Raw genomic sequence first — 17933 nt, forward strand, 5'->3', positions numbered from 1 at the left:
GAACCAGGCTGGGCATGCCCCCATCCTCGTCAACGGCGCTACCGTGGAGACGGTCAAAACCTTCCCTGTGAAACTGCACTACGCCACTGGATGGAGTCCATTTGTGACAGACTGCCTGTCATCTCTTTGCTGCTTTCTGATGTTCAGAGTGAAAGCTTGGATCTCAATGGGAATGTCACACTGACGTAATGCCCATTCTCACTATACCCTCCCATTTTCCTCCCTCTACATGCTACACTGTCCTTCCTCCATTATCCCCTACTGCCTACACTCCTCCATCCTCCCTGCCTACTCTACACACTCACCACCTCTTTCTTCCCATCTCCTCTGCTCACCAGGTGCTGAGTGCCCTCTTAGGTAATTAGCCAGATTGGGGATTCGGGGCTGGGTTATGAATATGAATGTGAGGCTCTTTACAATATAAAGGCCCTGAGAGCTGCGTGTCTGTTTTTCTGAAGCGATGAGGATCAACACGTGTCCTTGCAGAAGTGTCAGTAGGGCACTCTGGTGTGGTGCGTCATAGCACTCACTCACCCTGACGCTCATCTGGTGTTAGGAGGGACAAAAACACTGGTGGCGTCCTGCACTTAACAACGTCGTTCTCTGCTAAATAACGATTAACATGCAGTCCGCACTCCTACTAAAAGGTCTTTGCAGCGCCGTTAAACATGTGGGCATTGAATAGCACTGAGACGGTGAGGTGGGAGATGTCTGCATGATGCCGTGGGGAATTCTACACAGACGTACGCTCTGCTTTGCTCCCAAGGATGTGGACTCTGAACACCTCCAGAACTCCGACAGCCAGCGGCGTGCTGGAAATGTTCAGCAAATACAGGACATAATGTTGAGCTTTAAAACTTCTTAAGGCTAGGGGCCCCGCTAGCGGTACAACTTCCGGTGAAACTGGAGGGCACGCAATTCATATAAATAATCATTAAAATTATGGATATTAAACATTTAGGGACATACAAGTGTCTTATATCGGTTAAAAGCTTAAATTCTTGTTAATCTAACTGCACTGTCCGATTTACAATAGGCTTTAGAGTGAAAGCATGCCATGCGATTGTTTGAGGACGGCGCCCCACATCAAAATATTTTTCCACCAGCACAGGTTTCATAAATTCACAAATAGCGATTTAAATATTCACTTACTTTTTGAAAATCTTCCTCTGATTTGTCATCCAAAGGGTCCCAGCTACAACTTGTAGTGTCGTTTTGTTAGATAAAATCCTTCTTTATATCCCAAAAAGTCTGTTTAGTTGGCGGCATCGATTTGAGTAATCCACTCGTTCAACATGCAGAGAAAGGAATCCAAAAAGCTACCGCTAAATTTTGTTAAAACAAGTCAAAATACGTTTCTATTTAATCTTCAGATACCCTAAAATGTAATTAAACTATAATATTTCATACGGGAAAAAAAGTATGTTCAATAGGAAAACGATATTAGCAGGTGCGTGTCCTCTTCGTTGCGTGTAGACTGATTTCCAAGTCTGTATCCCAGTACTAAAACAAATAATTCTTCCTGGTTTGGGAAGAAACAAGCCTGAAACCTTGAACAAAGACTACTGACATCCAGTAGAAGCCATAGTAATTTCATTCTAGGAGCTAGATTTAATATTTTCCCTATACGTTCTATTGGAAAAGCATGGGCTCTCAAAAAGAAAAAAATTCCGGTTCTGGTTTTTCTTTGGATTTTTCCTACCATATCTATTGTGTTATAGTCTCCTACATTATTTTAACATTTCTACAAACTTCAGAGTTTTTTTCTTTCCAATGGTACCAATAATATGCATATCCTGGCTTCAGGGCATGAGCAACAGGCTTTGGGCACATTAGTCAGGCGGAAATAGAGAAAAATAGACCCTATCCTGAAGTTAATAGAGACCCTCTGTGTCCCAGGCGCATGCATTAACATCTTCACTGTTAGTCGGCCCCCATCTCTCTTCTCTCTAATGTTCACTGTACGCACAGTGTGCTCTGGAGATGAGTGCAAATGGATTATGTTTATTAAATATGCACGTAGTGGCAGATTTTTCTCTTTTTTCTTTTTGCTCCTAACAAATGTCATGGCTGTGCTGCGTTGCTCATTCCAATGAGAAGTGGAGTTTGTGAACGGGTCTTAAAACATGCTACAGATGAAATATTTACAGAAGGGGCTTTTCAAGCATGTGCTCTTGCACGCATGACTTGCATGATGTTCACTAGAATACGTCGACCTAGCGTTACTGTAAACAGACCGCTGTTCTATATGATTTGCAGCAGCTTCACTTTTTTGGGAATTGAGGAGAATATATTACTACTCCATTAAGTTATTTCCAGAAGGTTTTGCTTTCGGAGTAAAACGGACATTATTTTGATCTGCTGAGCCCTGGATAATCATCATTATCTTGTGTTTATTTAATCTAATGGAAATTGTGTGCATTTGGTGTGTGTGTCCACAGACAGGAGTGTAAGAAGCTGCGTGAGGAGCTAAGGGAGGATCATGAGGATGACAAGAGGGCAGCCCTCATCCAGCTGGCCCAGAACAAGGAGCAGGAGCTGGGCAGTGCCCGCGAGAGCTGGCAGAGGAAGGTGGAGGACCTACTGGACCAGGTAAGAGACAGTCCACCCTCACCCGCTGCACCAACTGGGTGTTGTGATATACACACTGGGCTGGGCTCCAGGATAACTGGACAGTAAGAGAGGACTACATCATCTCTAAGTCTGTCCACTAGTATCATCAGTGCAAAGATTTGGCTGAGATTTCTATAGGGATTTAATATACCTTAAGGTCAATAACATAGGTCGTATATTTTCACCACTTAACCCATCATATCATGAAACATCCATTTGGAAGTGTATGTCATATAATATTAAATCGTCCACTTCCTTAATGTCCATGAATATGCGAGTGGAGAGTGCTCAGGGCCTCGCCCTATGCAGGTAGCCATCACAATGAAAGACTGCTGAGAAACCTGTTTTGTTAGCTGTAACTCCCACTGCAGTTATAGCAAGCACTGTCACTTACACTACAGTCTCTCCTCTTTTGTGTATGAAGACACAACATGGTGAGTTTTAGGGTGTCATTTTAATCCCCTCTACTGGATATCTATAGAAATGATTACATTTGAAATCTTCCCAAACTGGCACTGGCAGCCCTGTGAAGGGGACTGAATGGACCAAATCTAATTATAACTGAAACGTTTAAAGTACTTGTACTTGCTAATTGTATTAATATTCTACTTTGCCCTCTTTATTTCCCCCTCACTGTACTGTATTTACAAACAAATACCAGTATATTTAACTGGTGTGATTGGCTTGCATGATGATGCTGCTGTGTGTACTCGCTCTGGCTAGCACTAAAGATGCTGGTTTCACTTCAGAGCGTCCATTTTCCTTTTGTTACAGTGTGCTGTACGCAGGTCAGGGTTTATTGTGGGCAACACTTGCAGTGTTGTGTTGTTTTGGGATGGATAGAGTATTTTACCTGGGCTATATATGCTCTTCTTCGGTTTGAAATCTCTTCTTTCTGAATGTACCAAAGTGTTTGGCTTCTCTCTTCACTCCTTGTCTCCAAACAGAGAGAGTTGTTGTAGAACCACTGTGACTTGTTGTTCACAGGCCACACGCATGAAACACTCATGACCTGAATCTGCCCTCCTCTGAGCATGTATATTCTGTATATGCTCTGGAACTGATTCCTGGTGCACTTCCCACTGGACTGTTTTCATCTTCCTAACACTGTGAAAGGTGTGTATTTCTGTTCTTTTGATGAGACAGAATTACAGGCTCTCTGAGTGGCATGTGATTTACTGTACCTCCTGCTCGGCTCTCTCTGCTGTGCCATAATAACTACAGTGCCTTCAGAAAGTATTTGCACTCTGTTACTTTTTCCATATTGTGTTGTGTTACAGCCTGGCTTTTGATCCATTTAAAATTGATTACATTTTGATATTTTTTTCCCCACTGGCCTACACACAATGCCCCATAATGTCAAAGTGGAATTATGTTTTTTGATGTTTTTACAAATTAATCAAAAATCTAAACCTGAGGTGTCTTGAGTCAATGTATTTATCCCCTTTGTTATGGCTAGCCTAAATATGTTCAGGAGTAAAACTTTGCTTTACAAGTCTCATAATAAGTTGCGTGGACTCACTCTGTGTACAATAATAGTGTTTAACATGATTTTGGAATGAGTACCTCATCTCCGTATCCCGCACATACATCTGTAATGTCCCTCAGTCGAGCAGTGAATTTCGAACACAGATTCAACCACAGAGAGGTTTTCCAATGCCTCGCAAAGAAGGGCACCTATTGGTAGATGGGTAAATAAAATAAAAAAGCAGACATTGAATATCCCTTTGAGCAAGCTATTAATTACACTTTGGATTCTGTATCAATACACCCAGTCACTACAAAGATACAGGTGCCCTTCCTACCTCAGTTGCCGGAGAGAAAGGAAACCGCTCAGGGATTTCACCAAGAGGCCAACGGTAAATTTGAAACAGTTACAGAGATTATAGGAGAAAACTGAGGATGGATCAGCAACATTGTAGTTTGTTACTCCACAATACTAACCTTATTGACAGAGTGAAAAGAAGGAAGCGTGTACAGAATAAAAATAATCCAAAACATGCAACCTGTTTGCGATAAGGCACTAAAGTAAAACTGCCAAAAATGAGGCAAAGAAATGAACTTCATGTCCTGAATTCAAAGCTTATGTTTTGGGCAAATCCAACACAACACATCATTGATTACCACTGATTATTGTCAAGCATGGTGGTGGCTGCATCATGTGATGGGTATGCTTGTCATTGGCAAGGACTAGGGAGGGTTTTTTTTTTAATTATAAAAAGAAACGGAATAGAACTATGCACAGACAAAATCCTAGAGGAAAACCTGGTTCAGTCTGCTTTCCAACAGACACTGGGAGACAAATTCCCTGTTCAACAGGACAATAACCAAAAACACAAGGCTAAATCTACACTGGAGTTGCTTACCAAGATGACATTGAATGTTCCTGAGTGGCCTAGTTACAGTTTTGACTTAAATTGTCTTAAATCTATGGCAAGACTTGAAAATGGCTGTCTAGCAATGATAAACAACCAACATGACAGAGCTTGAAGAATTTTTTAAATAATAATCTGCAAATATTGTACAATCCAGGTGTGCAAAGTTCTTAGAGACTTACCCAGAAAGACTCACAGCTGTAGTCACTGCCAACGGTGATTCTAACATGTATCATGACAACATGAATATTTATCTAATCACGATATATTATATATACTATATACAGTACCAGTCAAAAGTTTGGACACACCTACTCATTCCAGGGCTTTTCTTTATTTTTACTATTTTCTACATTGTAGAATAATAGTGAAGACATCAAAACTATGAAATAACACATGGAGTCATGTAGTAACCAAAAAGTGTATTTTAGAATCTTCAAAGCAGCCAGCCTGGCTGCTTTGATGACAGCATTGCACACTCTTGGCATTCCAGGTGAAGCTGGTTGAGAGAATGCCAAGAGTGTGCAAAGCTGTCATCAAGTCTCCGGCTTGATGCTGTTTGCTCTCAGGTCTCAATGGAAGGCATTAAATAACCTCTTATCCCTCTTCACAAGGAGTTGTGATTTTATCAGGGATGATGAGGGGTGCCATTTAGATAGCAGTCACACATTTTGCCCAGCAGGAGATGACTCAGATAATGACTCTGGGCACACCAGTGAGTGAGCATTACAGCCTTACAGGCGCTGTATGTCACCTCTTGTTCACTCCAAGGCAGTGTGGGTATTGATTCTATTGGAGGTGTGAATGTCTTCTGTCAATGGCCCGACTTTGCACTGTCAGCAGCAACCCACGGCTTGATCACCACTAAAACCCACTAGTCCTCTGACATGAACCCACAGACATGTCCACTGACTCCACTTAGATCACTGCAGCCTGTCCATAGATTAGGGCCTAATGAAATTATTTCAATTGACTGATTTCCTTTATACAAACTGTGACTCAGTAAAATGTGTTAATTTATATGTATCACTGTGTCCTCTGCTGCCCAGAGGCAAACTAATACACTCGCTGCATTATACAGTTTGTCTTTTATCTGCCTCTCTAATGTACTATGCACTCCGTACTGTTTGTTGTCCAAATGTTTCATTACGCAGATGCTGGAAATCAATGCATGTGGGGAGAAGGAGGGCATTCAGCTCCCCTTCTCAAAGGCTTTGCTCCAGATGCTTCCTGGTAGCTAACAGCAGAGTCAGGGTGACTTATGGAGGTGTCACCACCGTGGTTCTCTTCTTCCCATACACTCCTCCTCTCTTGCTCTGGGCCCAGTCAGTCTCATTATTCACAGTACTAATACTAAGTACTAATGAAGCCCTGGCTGATTCATGTGGGATGACTGAGCTGTCATGTTGATCACATGTACAATACAGTACTGATTGGACGTCACCAAAGGTTGCAAAGCAGCCAAAGTTGCTCCAGGCCACCTTTTGAAAGAGTGATTTTTGAGGGCGTAATGGAAAATTACATTTTGTTACACCCTCTAACAAAAATGTCATGTTGTGTTGCTTCAGGTCATAACTAGCGGTGAAAATGGATATCTGTTTTTGTTGTTAACAAAGTAGACGTATGTTAGTCAATGAAGTATACAGACAAACAGCTATCGCACACCTGTAAGAGAGAAACTAATAACACAGACAATCTGATGTAAACTCTGTTCTTCTCTATTCCCTCTCTTTCTCTCTCTCCCATCACTTTATCTCTCTCGTCCTTCTCTATCTCGCTCTCTCCCTTTACTTCCCTCCCTCTCCCCTTCTCTACTCCTCCCTCTCACCAGATCTCGTTGCTGAAGCAGAGTCTGGAGATGCAGCTGTCTCAGTCTCAGAGCTCCCTGCAGCAGCTCCAGGCCCAGTTCAGCCAGGAGCGGGAGCACCTGAGCCAGCAGCTCCAGGAGCTACAGCTGGAACACCAGCGCAGGGAGCACAGCCTACAGGAGGCCCACTGCTGCGCCATGCAGGACCTGGAGGAGACCCGCCAGCACGACCTCAAGGTGAGGCCCCTACCGGTCTGTCTACAAAGTCTCCGGTCATAGTAAATGTCCTGACCATCAGACCTACCCAATCACCACCAAGCCCATCCCCTTCTGTCTACTGGGGGATCTAGCCATGACATTCCCTCTGTCCCTGTGACATCACTACCTCTTATCTGTATCATTTGTACTTTATGCCCATTGACATGCACATTGAATCTCTGCTCTACAGGGTGCCCAACCCTCTTCCCTTTATTTACATATTAACTCTGTCAGCTTACAAGTGGTTAGAATCACTGCCAGTGTGAAAGCTCCCATCTGGTGACTTTAGAGGACTAGATTAGATATGAGGCATTATGGGCCAGTATAGGCTCTGATGTGTCAGTAAGACACAGAATGAGGAGAGACAGTGAAGATTTACTGGTGAAATAGCTGGTGACATTGCCAGATGAACTTTTACAACAGTGAGTCCATCAACATTACCAGAGACGTGAAGGGGTTGACTCCTGAGCGGATCAGTGATTTGGACCTGGCCTTGATTGAATCATTGCTGTCTGGGACACACACTATTTTTCAATTCTTCACCCTTCAAAACGAAAAGGCTACATCAGCATAGTATTTGATGGAATTATGATGCAACACCGCTAATATTGTCCCAGGGTATTAAATATGAGTAATGTAGTGCAGTAATGTAGTATTATGGGAATGTTTTGGGAATCTGGCGTGGCATCTGTGTAATAGTAATTCAGATGGGGATGAGTTTGCTGTCAGCACAGCCGGGGGAAATAAATTCGGGTCCATAAGCCAGTGTCGTCCAGGTGCCCCAGCGTTAGCATATTCAGTAACTTCATGCTCAGATCCAACTCTTTTAAAATCAGCCTCTCTGCTCATAGAGCTCTTTACAGGACATGAGAGTCATGTAGCAAGATGGCGCTATATCGATCAGCACGGGTCATAAATGTACTTCTGTGGGTTCGTGCTTGAAAGGCAGACTGCCAGTCAAGCTCATGCATGGGTTAACTGTGTAGGTCTTTGTCAGGAAGACGATTGGCTCTGTTAATTTATTCACTGGTGTTTACTAACTAAATGCATCTGGGCTGCAGGGTTCACTGTGGCACAATCTCAGCTGGAGCAAGCTGCATTTCCTCCTCGCAAAAAAATGTATACTGGATAGCCAAAGAGCGGGTACCACTTTGTGCCAGAACAGATATGCCCAGCTCTCCGTCTTTACATATAAGACTTACTGACTGTACCCCAAAACACTGACATCTCAGTACTGGTCTGGGCATTTCATAATCAAGGTTGAAGTATGAATCAGAACTCATTTATCAATCCAGAAAATACCCAGTATGTGAAAATAGGCTTCTGAAAAATATAACGACATTCACATTTTCAAACACTGAATCTTTTCTTTCCAAAGAAAAGGGAACAAATGGGTTTTTCTGCACTCAACACTCCATTATACAGTCAAGGCCGTTTTGAAATGCATTTAACCTTACTCAGAGGCTTCGTTTGAGATTCTAAAACCCTCGGATGAAGTTTATGTTAAGGGGTCATGCAGGCGTTATGCAAAGCTGACACATTGTCCCTGAGCATTCTGTCTCACCTCTCCAGCTACAGATTGGATTAGAAGCATAAGACCTGTGAGTCATCGGTGATTGAATGGGCCGAAAAGTCTTTCCTGTCTGCTAATGAAAAAACATAGCTCATATACCTCCCCTAGGAACACATTTATCTCAATAGCTGTTCTCTCTCAAAAAGAGGCTAGGTTGACTCAAAGTTGTTTCTTAAATGTTTAAACCTTTTGCGGGGATAAATGTAGCTCTACCAACTGTAGCTCAGTTGGTAGAGCATGGCGCTTGCAACGCCAGGGTTGTGGGTTCGATTCCCACTGGGGGCCAGTATGTCAAAAATGTATGCACTCTACTGTAAGTCGCTCTGGATAAGAGCGTCTGCTAAATGACTAAAATGTCAAATGTAAATGTATTTGGGTTTAGTTTGTTCTAGACATGTTTTATGAGGAGAAAGTCATTTACAGTGTAGTAAAGCAAACAGAATTGTCTTGTTTGAGGCATTAGGGACAAATCCAGTTTCTCCTTGCCTGCAGGAGGAACACACATCCCCTGATTGTATCAATTTGCATCACAAACTCTGTTATACAATGACTAATAAAATGCTCATTTTGACATCCAATCTAGATCTCTACTTTTTCACAGTAAAACATTTCCTGTAAATCCCCTAGTTCTAGGTATGAACACACAATACGGTGTCTCTTGGGATTCTCGCAAACTATCCATTTTTCTCCGTTCAATCTTATTTTTAATTTGTGAACAGGCTGCCGACAGTATCAACTGAATGAATGAGACTGCGCACAGACCTAACAGACCCAGGGCTTTGGACCTGAGAGAAAATATGTAGATCATTTACTAGCCTTGTCCCATACCATTGTCAACCAATACATGAACGAACACACTTAGGAATTAGCTAAAACACAAACACGACCCAAGGACCACCAGCCTAACAATTAACATCTAGATACTACACTACATAGACTCTGACAAATAGGCATTCAAATAAGCCTTGTTACTGAGGTAGCAACATACCCAGTCCCTCTAACTCCCATGTTTCTACAGTACATGGTTTGATATGGAACTTTGTTTGTGGCGATGGGAGATTTTAGCTTGTTATCTATTCTAAAAGGGCTGCTGTCGCTACGGGGTTCTTCCTCGTCTGAGGTTAGGAACATTGCTTTCTACTGAACTCTCCCAGCAGTAGCCTATTAGAGGACTTGCTGCCTCGCCACAGAATGTCCCCCCTGATGGCCATTAGAATGATACTGACATGACCTAACCTTTTACTTCTCTACAAGGACACTGTGCCGACACACACACACACACACACACACACACACACACACACACACACACACACACACACACACACACACACACACACACACACACACACACACACTGATGTGGCTCAACCACTAACTGTTGGGTACAGCATTCAACAAACATAATTGCTAAGAACATCATGCCACAGCTGATTTATTCCTGTTTACTTTGTAAGGCCTATTTGATTGAATATTATACAAGTCATATGTTGATTGAAAGGCACTTATCTTTCTATTTCCATCTTAATCGTGTTTTATCCCTATCAATCTACAAATGGTACAAATGGTACAAATACTTTAACCATGTACAAATGGTTAAAGTACAAAAGGGAAAATAAATACGCATAAATATGGGTTGTATTTACAATGGTGTTTGTTCTTCACTCACACACTTCTCTCTTTCTCTCTCTCTCTCTTTCTTTGTCTCTCTCTTTGTCTCTTTCTTTCTCTACACCCTCCCTCCCATGATTGGAGATTGTAGTGTGATATGGTGTATTCATGAGGTTTGACAAGTACCAGGTGTCTAGTGTTACTTTATGGAACTGTGACCTTATCCTTGCCATGTTAACGGCTCTGTGTCTACTTAATTGAGTTTAGAGTGGCGTATTGTGTGCTGATTTGCTCGCTGTTGCTGGAAAACCTTCCAAAAGCCTTCCAATAGCCCCAACAAGCTGCTGATGATATGCTTAAGTGATAATTAATTATAATATAATTCCATAGTGATCAGGAATAATGTTTAAAACAAGTATTTTGGCTCCATGGTGCTATGCCACTGCCTGAGTCCCTCTCATCCTTTTTGTTACTGAACTACACTTAGTCCAACAGCAACATACAGGTTGAGTTTAACTGATGCTGTTCCAAGATTCTCCCAAACTGATCTTTCTCTTTACCGTCTGAACTCTTCATATATGTTTCAGACTATCCCTTCTAGCGATGAAAATAATGGTTCTTTTTTTCATTAACCAGCACCGTCAACCAGATGAAAACCGGTTATCCGTGCCAAGAAGTTATATACAATGATTTGTATGTCATTTGTTTGTCCTTGTCCTAACCTGTGTGTGTCCCTCCTGACCTCTGAACTTGTGTGTGTGTGTGTGTGTGTGTGTGTAGGAGCTGGAGCATCGTCTGCGGCAGCAGCACCACATAGAGCTCCAGTCGGTGAGAGAGGCTCACAGACACAGCATTGAGACGCTCAAACAGCAGTCAGAGCAGGAGCTGCAGACTCTACGCTTCGAGCTGGAGGACGAGGGCAAGGCCATGCTGGGTAAGAGCCATGCTGGGTTAAGGTCTGATGGGGAATGGTCTCCGGGTCTCATACTGGGTTAACGGCCCAGGCAGGGAGTGGGCCACACCGGGTTGAAGCCCTAGCAACGAAGGCCATGTTGGGTTAGGACCTTGAGAGAGAAAGGCAATATGTAGTGATAGAGGACCATTCTAGGTAAATGCTAGACTTGGTTGTAGCCTTTAGAAAAAGCCATTGGAAGCTAGTGTTGCTAAACACAGCCTGACACTCCTCCCTTTAGGAATCAAGGAAATGCTGGAACATTCCATCACATAGCTTATTAGAGGCAGGAGATGTACTGTGTGATGAATGTGTTTTAATTAGCTAGAGGCGAGCTCCCTAAGGACCCTGTCTGTCTCTCTATCTCTTTGGTTCCTAGCCTCTCTGCGCTCTGAGCTGAACCACCTCCATGCCTCGGCCATAGAACATCTACGGCAGACCCACCAACAGGAGACGGCTGCAGCTAAACTGGAGCTGGAAAATGCCCTGGAGAACAGCCGAACACAGGTCAGAGTCACCGGGACATACTGCCATTCCACATATCACTTAGCTAACAGAGATAATGGAAACAATATGGATGGGCCAGCATTAGTTTGTACTACAGTATGATTGGATATTGGCCATGAACAACAGCATTGTAAAAAAATATGTTGGTATTGTAATCGCCTTAACAGCAGGCAATTTTGTATAGTGGCTTAACGATGAGGTTAGACATTAGCTCAATGAATGAGGATAGATAATGATATTAAAAAAGGGAGAAAGAGTAAAAAATCTAGATAATCCTTCTGTGCCTTTTATTGTGCAGACTGAAATGCTTTTTCACTAATGGCCATAGAAGAGAAATATCTGCCTTGGCAACAGCCCTCTTTTCTCCTCTCCACTCTGGCTTCTGTTGCTTGTATATTCACACATCTGAATAGCTGTGTGGCTTGTTGGATACAGCTTGAGCAAGAGTCATCAGTGGGTTGGAACCTGGGGTTCTGGCCTCTAGAGAGAGAACAAGTGACAGCCTCCCTCCCACACACACACACACACAGACACACACTCCACAGAGAATTTTTTTTTTTAAATGCTCAATGCATCATCCATTTGCTCCCGATTGCTCCACTTTCGGCAACAAATTTGGGTGCTTTTTATAACCCTAACATGCGCTATTCACAGAAACAAAGATCTTAACTATTGCCTTTTGTACATAACCAATAGCTATGCCACACCCAGCTTACAGTATGTGCAGTTTAAAAGATGGTAATGCACACGGGGGGAGGCTGATGTGTCAGTTAGAGAGCAGTAGGTTTACCTCCCATAATACCAGCACTCTGAGCCGGCCCAACTCCTGTCAACGGGCTCTTCATCTCAGGCATAAATCACTCTAATTAAGTCTAATGCCCTGGGTCCTCTGTCATCGCCATGGCAGAGCCAGATGTTCAGGGCCAGGCACACAGCTGTTTCTGAGGGAACCTACTCCTACGCTAGTCAGTCTCCTGCAAGGTCACAACGCAAATACAGTTCTACCTGCCAAATAAAAGAAGATACGAGCCAGGGTACCTACTGCAGTGCGAGCAGGTTCACTTTCCACAGTGACACATAAATCATCTAAACCTCTTACAGCAGACAGGCCCCTATCACAACAGAAGCAGGCTACTATGTCAAAGTTATGACAGGGTTTTATTTTGTTTTTGTTTGTCTGACGATGAGGAAAATGGCAGCGGCAGCGAAGCAGAAATGTGTTCCAGTAAGCAATTTCAATGTGTGATCCATCTCCTGTTATAATTCGAGGATACCTGGAAAACAAAACAGGGAATATATTGAGGTCTTTTGAGGTGGGATTCTAACTCTTGTTTGACAGCATCAAATCAAATTTTATTTGTCACATGTGCCGAATACAACAGGTGTAGATCTTACAGTGAAATGCTTACTTACAAGCCCTTAACCAACAATGCGGTTTTAAGAAAAATGGCAAAAAAAATAAGAAATAATAGCGAGGCTATATACAGGGGGTACTGGTACAGAGTCAATGTGTGGAGGCACCGGTTAGTTGAGGTAATTGAGGTAATATGTACATGTAGGTAGAGTTATTAAAGTCACTATGCATAGATAATAACAGAGAGTAGCAGCAGTATAGAAGAGGGGGCAATGCAAATAGTCTGGGTAGCCGTTTGATTCGATGTTCAGGAGTCTTATGGCCTGGGGGTAGAAGCTGTTAAGAAGCCTTTTGGACCTAGACTTGGTGCTCCAGTACCGCTTGCCGTGCGGTAGCAGAGAGAACAGTCTATGACTAGGGTGGCTGGAGTCTTTGACCATTTTTAGGGCCTTCCTCTGACACCGCCTGGTATAGAGGTCCTGGATGGTAGGATGCTTGGTCCCAGTGATGTACTGGGCTGTACGCACTACCCTCTGTAGTGCCTTGTGGTCGGAGGTCGAGCAGTTGCCATACCAGGCGGTGATGCAACCAGTCAGGATGCTCTCGATGGTGTAACTGTAGAAACTTTTGAAGATCTGAGGACCCATGACAAACCTTTTCAGTCTCCTGAGGGGGAATAGGTTTTGTCGTGCCCTCTTCACGACTGTCTTGGTGTGCTTGGACCATGTTAGTTTGTTGGTGATGTGGACACCAAGGAACTTGAAGCTCTCAACCTGCTCTACTACAGACCCGTCGATGAGAATGGGGGCGTGCTCGGTCCTCAATTTCCTGTAGTCCACAATCATCTCCTTTATCTTGATCACACTGAAGGAGAGGTTGTTGTCCTGGCACCACACGGCCAGGTCTCTGACCGCCTCCCTATAGGCTGTCTTGTCGTTGTCGGTGATCAGGCCCACCACTGTTGTGTCATCGGCAAACTGAATAATGGTGTTGGAGTCGTGCCTGGCCATGCAGTCATGGGTGAACAGGGAATACAGGAGGGGACTGAGCACGCACCCCTGAGAGGCCCCGTATTGAGGATCAGCGTGGCGGATGTGTTGTTATCTACCCTTACCACCTGGGGGCGGCCCGTCCAGGATCCAGTTGCAGAGAGAGGTGTTATGCCCAGGGTTCTTAGCTTAGTGATGAGCTTTGAGGGCACTATGGTGTTGAACATTGAGCTTTAGTCAATGAATAGCATTCTCACATAGGTGTTCCTTTTGTCCAGGTGTGAAAGGGCAGTGTGGAGTGTAATAGAGATTGCATCATCTGTGGATCATGTTGGGGTAGTATGCAAATTGGAGTGGGTCTAGGGTTTCTGGGATGATGATGTTGATGTGAGCCATGACCAGCCTTTCAAAGCACTTCATGGCTACAGACGTGAGTGCTACAGGTCAGTAGACATTTAGGCAGGTTACGTTAGTGTTCTTGGGCACAGGGACTATGGTGGTCTGCTTGAAACATGTTGCTATTACAGACTCAGACAGGGACATGTTGAAAATGTCAGTGAAGACACCTGCCAGTTGATCAGCGCATGCTCGGAGTACACATCCTGGTAATCTGTTTGGCCCTGCGGTCTTGTGAATGTTGACCTGTTTAAAGGTCTTACTCACATCGACTGCGGAGCGCATGAACACACAGTCATCTGGAACAGCTGATGCTCTCATGTACGTTTCAGTGTTACTTGCCTCGAAGTGAGCATAGAAGTAATTTAGCTCGTCTGGTAAGCTCGTGTCACTGGGCAGCTCGCGGCTGTGGTTCCTTTTGCAGTCTGTAATAGTTTGCAAGCACTGCCACATCCAACGAGCATCGGAGCTGGTGTAATACAATTCGATCTTAGTCCTGTATTGACGCTTCACCTGTTTGATGGTTCGTCAGAGGGCATATCGGATTTCTTATAATCTTCAGGGTTAGAATCCCGCTCCTTGACAGCGGCAGTTCTACCCTTTAGCTCAGTGTGGATGTTGCCTGAAATCCATGGCTTCTGGTTGGAGTATGTACGTACAGTCACTGTGGGGACGGCGTCATTGATGCACTTATTGGTGAAGCCAGTGACTGATGTGGTGTACTCCTCAATGCCATTGGAAGAATCGCAGAACATATTCCAGTATGTGCAAGCAAAACAGTCCTGTAGCTTATCATCTGTTTCATCTGACCACTTTTTTATTGACCGAGTCACTGGTGCTGCCTGCTTTAGTTTGAGCGCTGTGTTGCCTTAGCTTTAATTGTGGACCCCTGAGAGATGGACGGTGCTGGCTCGTTTAATGAGATTAGCAGGACTGGTCTGCGGTGTGGATAATTGCATTTGCTGGGGATAGTGATCAGCTGTCCCCACAGATTAAAGCTCAGCTTCTGACAGACAAATGGCTCTGAAGAATGTTTATTTTCTATACTCCCCTGGTACATCTTGTCCCTCTCTCTCGGGGGGGGGGGGGGGGTGTGTGTGTGTGTGTGTGTGTGTGTGTGTGGTGTGTGTGTGTGTGTGTGTGTGTGTGTGTGTGTGTGTGTGTGTGTGTGTGTGTGTGTGTGTGTGTGTGTGTGTGTGTGTGTGTGTGTGAACATGATTATGGAGAGGTCTGTGCCATATTTCCTCATGTTTTTTTTGTATCTGATGTCTAATCTCCTCACACTGATTCCTCAAAACAATGTCTGTCTATGAGACCCGTCTTAATGAAATCCCACACAGCTCTTTATGCTCAGTGAATCTCCAACAATTGAAGCATTGCTAATGGCTAGTCATCCGCAGCGAACCTATTTTTCACAGAGAAGACGGGCCGCGGCCTGTTTGTAAACTGTGATAAATGCCTCTATTTTCCCAAATGAATGGGCAGATGGGAATGTTTGGGGGAGGTGCGCTCCTGTCATCTCTAATATAGGGATCAATAGAACTGCTCCAGATTTAGGATCTTAATTTGACCTATATCGTCACAGCAAAATAATCCTGCAGCAACAGGATTTGAACATTTTAGTCCATAATGTTGCTTGATTGGTGGTAAGGCTATTAGCTGGCCAAAAGTAGGCTACATGAAAAGTGCAATTCTCTTCATATAAGTGTGTGTTGGTGTGGGTTTTCAGTGAATTTCTGTAAATCAAGAAGGTCATCTGCCTTCTCAGTGATCAAATTAAGCTCTGTATGTAGCAGTATTGGGAATGATTTGAATTCAAACTACAGGTACTGTATACTTGATCTCCTCATTTCTGGAGGCTGAAGGAAACATTTTGTCTGGTCCTAGGGCTTGTGATCACCTTCCTCTGGCCTTTTGATCAGCCTGCTCTGAAACTATAGAGACAGACAGTCCTGTGGAAGCAGGGAGAGGGAGTGAAGAGCGAGAGAGAGAGAGAGAGAGGGGAGCTGGGGCTCAAAGAGTAGACTTGTCTTCTAATCAGCTCCTCGCTGAGACCTGTCTATTCCCAGACCACTGTACTGTGCCTTCTACCCACCTCCATTCACAATACTGTCAAAATAACTCTCAGCCAGCCACAGAAATTACATTTTTCATATATATTTTGTCAAAGATAAGAGATCAAATGTGGTGATTATTGGAGGTGGGAACTCCATCTACCAACTTCCCACCAGTCCCTCAGAAGAAGCTTTTAAAAACTGCTATTTTGTTCCTGTGACATTTTAACCAAAGGCTTTGATGCTTCCTTTGACCTGGAAAAGTTCCACCCACAGAAGGGGCTGATTTTGAGGAGTGCTGCTCGAATGGTTCCACCATAGAATTTTCTCTCCAACAGAATATGGACAATGAATATTGCTATTCTATAGTGTCATCGTGACAGAGTCAGTGGTATTTAGACTGGCCCTCGGGCACCTTGCATCGTGAGTGTCCTCACTGTGAGTATCAGTGCTGCTAATAGAGCTGTCACCACTGTCTCACTTCACAGCCCACACACACACACATGGACACGCACACGCCCGCGTGCACACACATTCACATGAATGGACACACACACACACACACACACTTTCCTAACCAGCCACAGCCTACACAAATATAGGGTCAAGCGCCAATTACAACCTAGGCACAAACTCCCTTCTCCCACACTGATGTTTAACCGTTTAACTCTGTTCTCCACTGCTGGCAATGTCCGCCTCTCTACCTGTCCTTGTGGAAATCCACAACACAACCATGCAGAGACATGTCAATCATGTGTGCCTCCAAGCCAAACAGGTGGTGATTATTGGAGATTGGAAGGCAGCAGAAATGTCACAGTGAATTTCTGTTAAGCAGAGGACGGAGAAATGATCTTCTATGGAGGAGCGAGCCAGTCCCCTAAAACCAGCCCCCTGCAGCGGCCCACACATGAATAACTAGAATACTGTTATCACAATAATCCGCTGGCATGAAATTATATTTACAGGAATTCAAAGTTAATGCATGCAGATTGTAATATGATAACACAAGAGCCATTAACTTTATAATACCAGTGTTTGGCTTGACGGTATGCTGTGTGAACTGTTAGCCAGATGTCTCTTTTAGAGAGGGAGAGACTTCTAAAAGAGCTGCTGTTGCCAAAGTGGAAAATGACCCTTGAGCCAAGCAAAGCATGATACATCAACACCATGGCTTTACTTCTGGCTCCAGTAAAATCAGGTAGTTACATGTATTTCTGCCTGGCGGAAGGAGATGTTTGCATTTGATATATCAGCCTGGTGAGTTAACTGTTATGTAACTTTGGGAAAGAGAGTGATAATAGCCTAGAGTAAATTCAGATGGCAGCGTTGTCCCTATTACATACTGAACAATTGACTAAATACATGTATTCTAGGGAATGTTTTCCGATATGTTTTCAGTACAGTTGACCCTGACTGGAATAGACCGGAGCAGCCATGTTTGAGC

The 17933-nt window shown here is 43.8% G+C and overlaps 1 protein-coding gene across 7 annotated transcripts in view; it reads left to right on the forward strand.

Annotated features, from left to right (window-relative positions):
- The window catches only part of LOC106571378 (protein FAM184A), a 105054-nt gene that overhangs the window by 73602 nt on the left and 13519 nt on the right, over window positions 1-17933 (forward strand). For all 7 annotated transcript variants that reach the window (XR_006759173.2, XM_014144394.3, XM_014144395.3 and 4 more), the window contains 4 exons: window positions 2442-2592; window positions 6820-7032; window positions 11018-11171; window positions 11569-11696. Coding sequence is in view for 6 of the 7 variants with exons in the window: in XM_014144394.3 (XP_013999869.2) it covers window positions 2442-2592; window positions 6820-7032; window positions 11018-11171; window positions 11569-11696 (646 nt within the window). In the remaining variant the exon portion in view is untranslated. The remainder of the gene's footprint in view (window positions 1-2441; window positions 2593-6819; window positions 7033-11017; window positions 11172-11568; window positions 11697-17933) is intronic.

Source organism: Salmo salar, chromosome 15, assembly GCF_965601325.2.
Source record: "Salmo salar chromosome 15, fSalSal1, whole genome shotgun sequence".
Taxonomy (NCBI): Eukaryota; Metazoa; Chordata; class Actinopteri; order Salmoniformes; family Salmonidae; genus Salmo; species Salmo salar.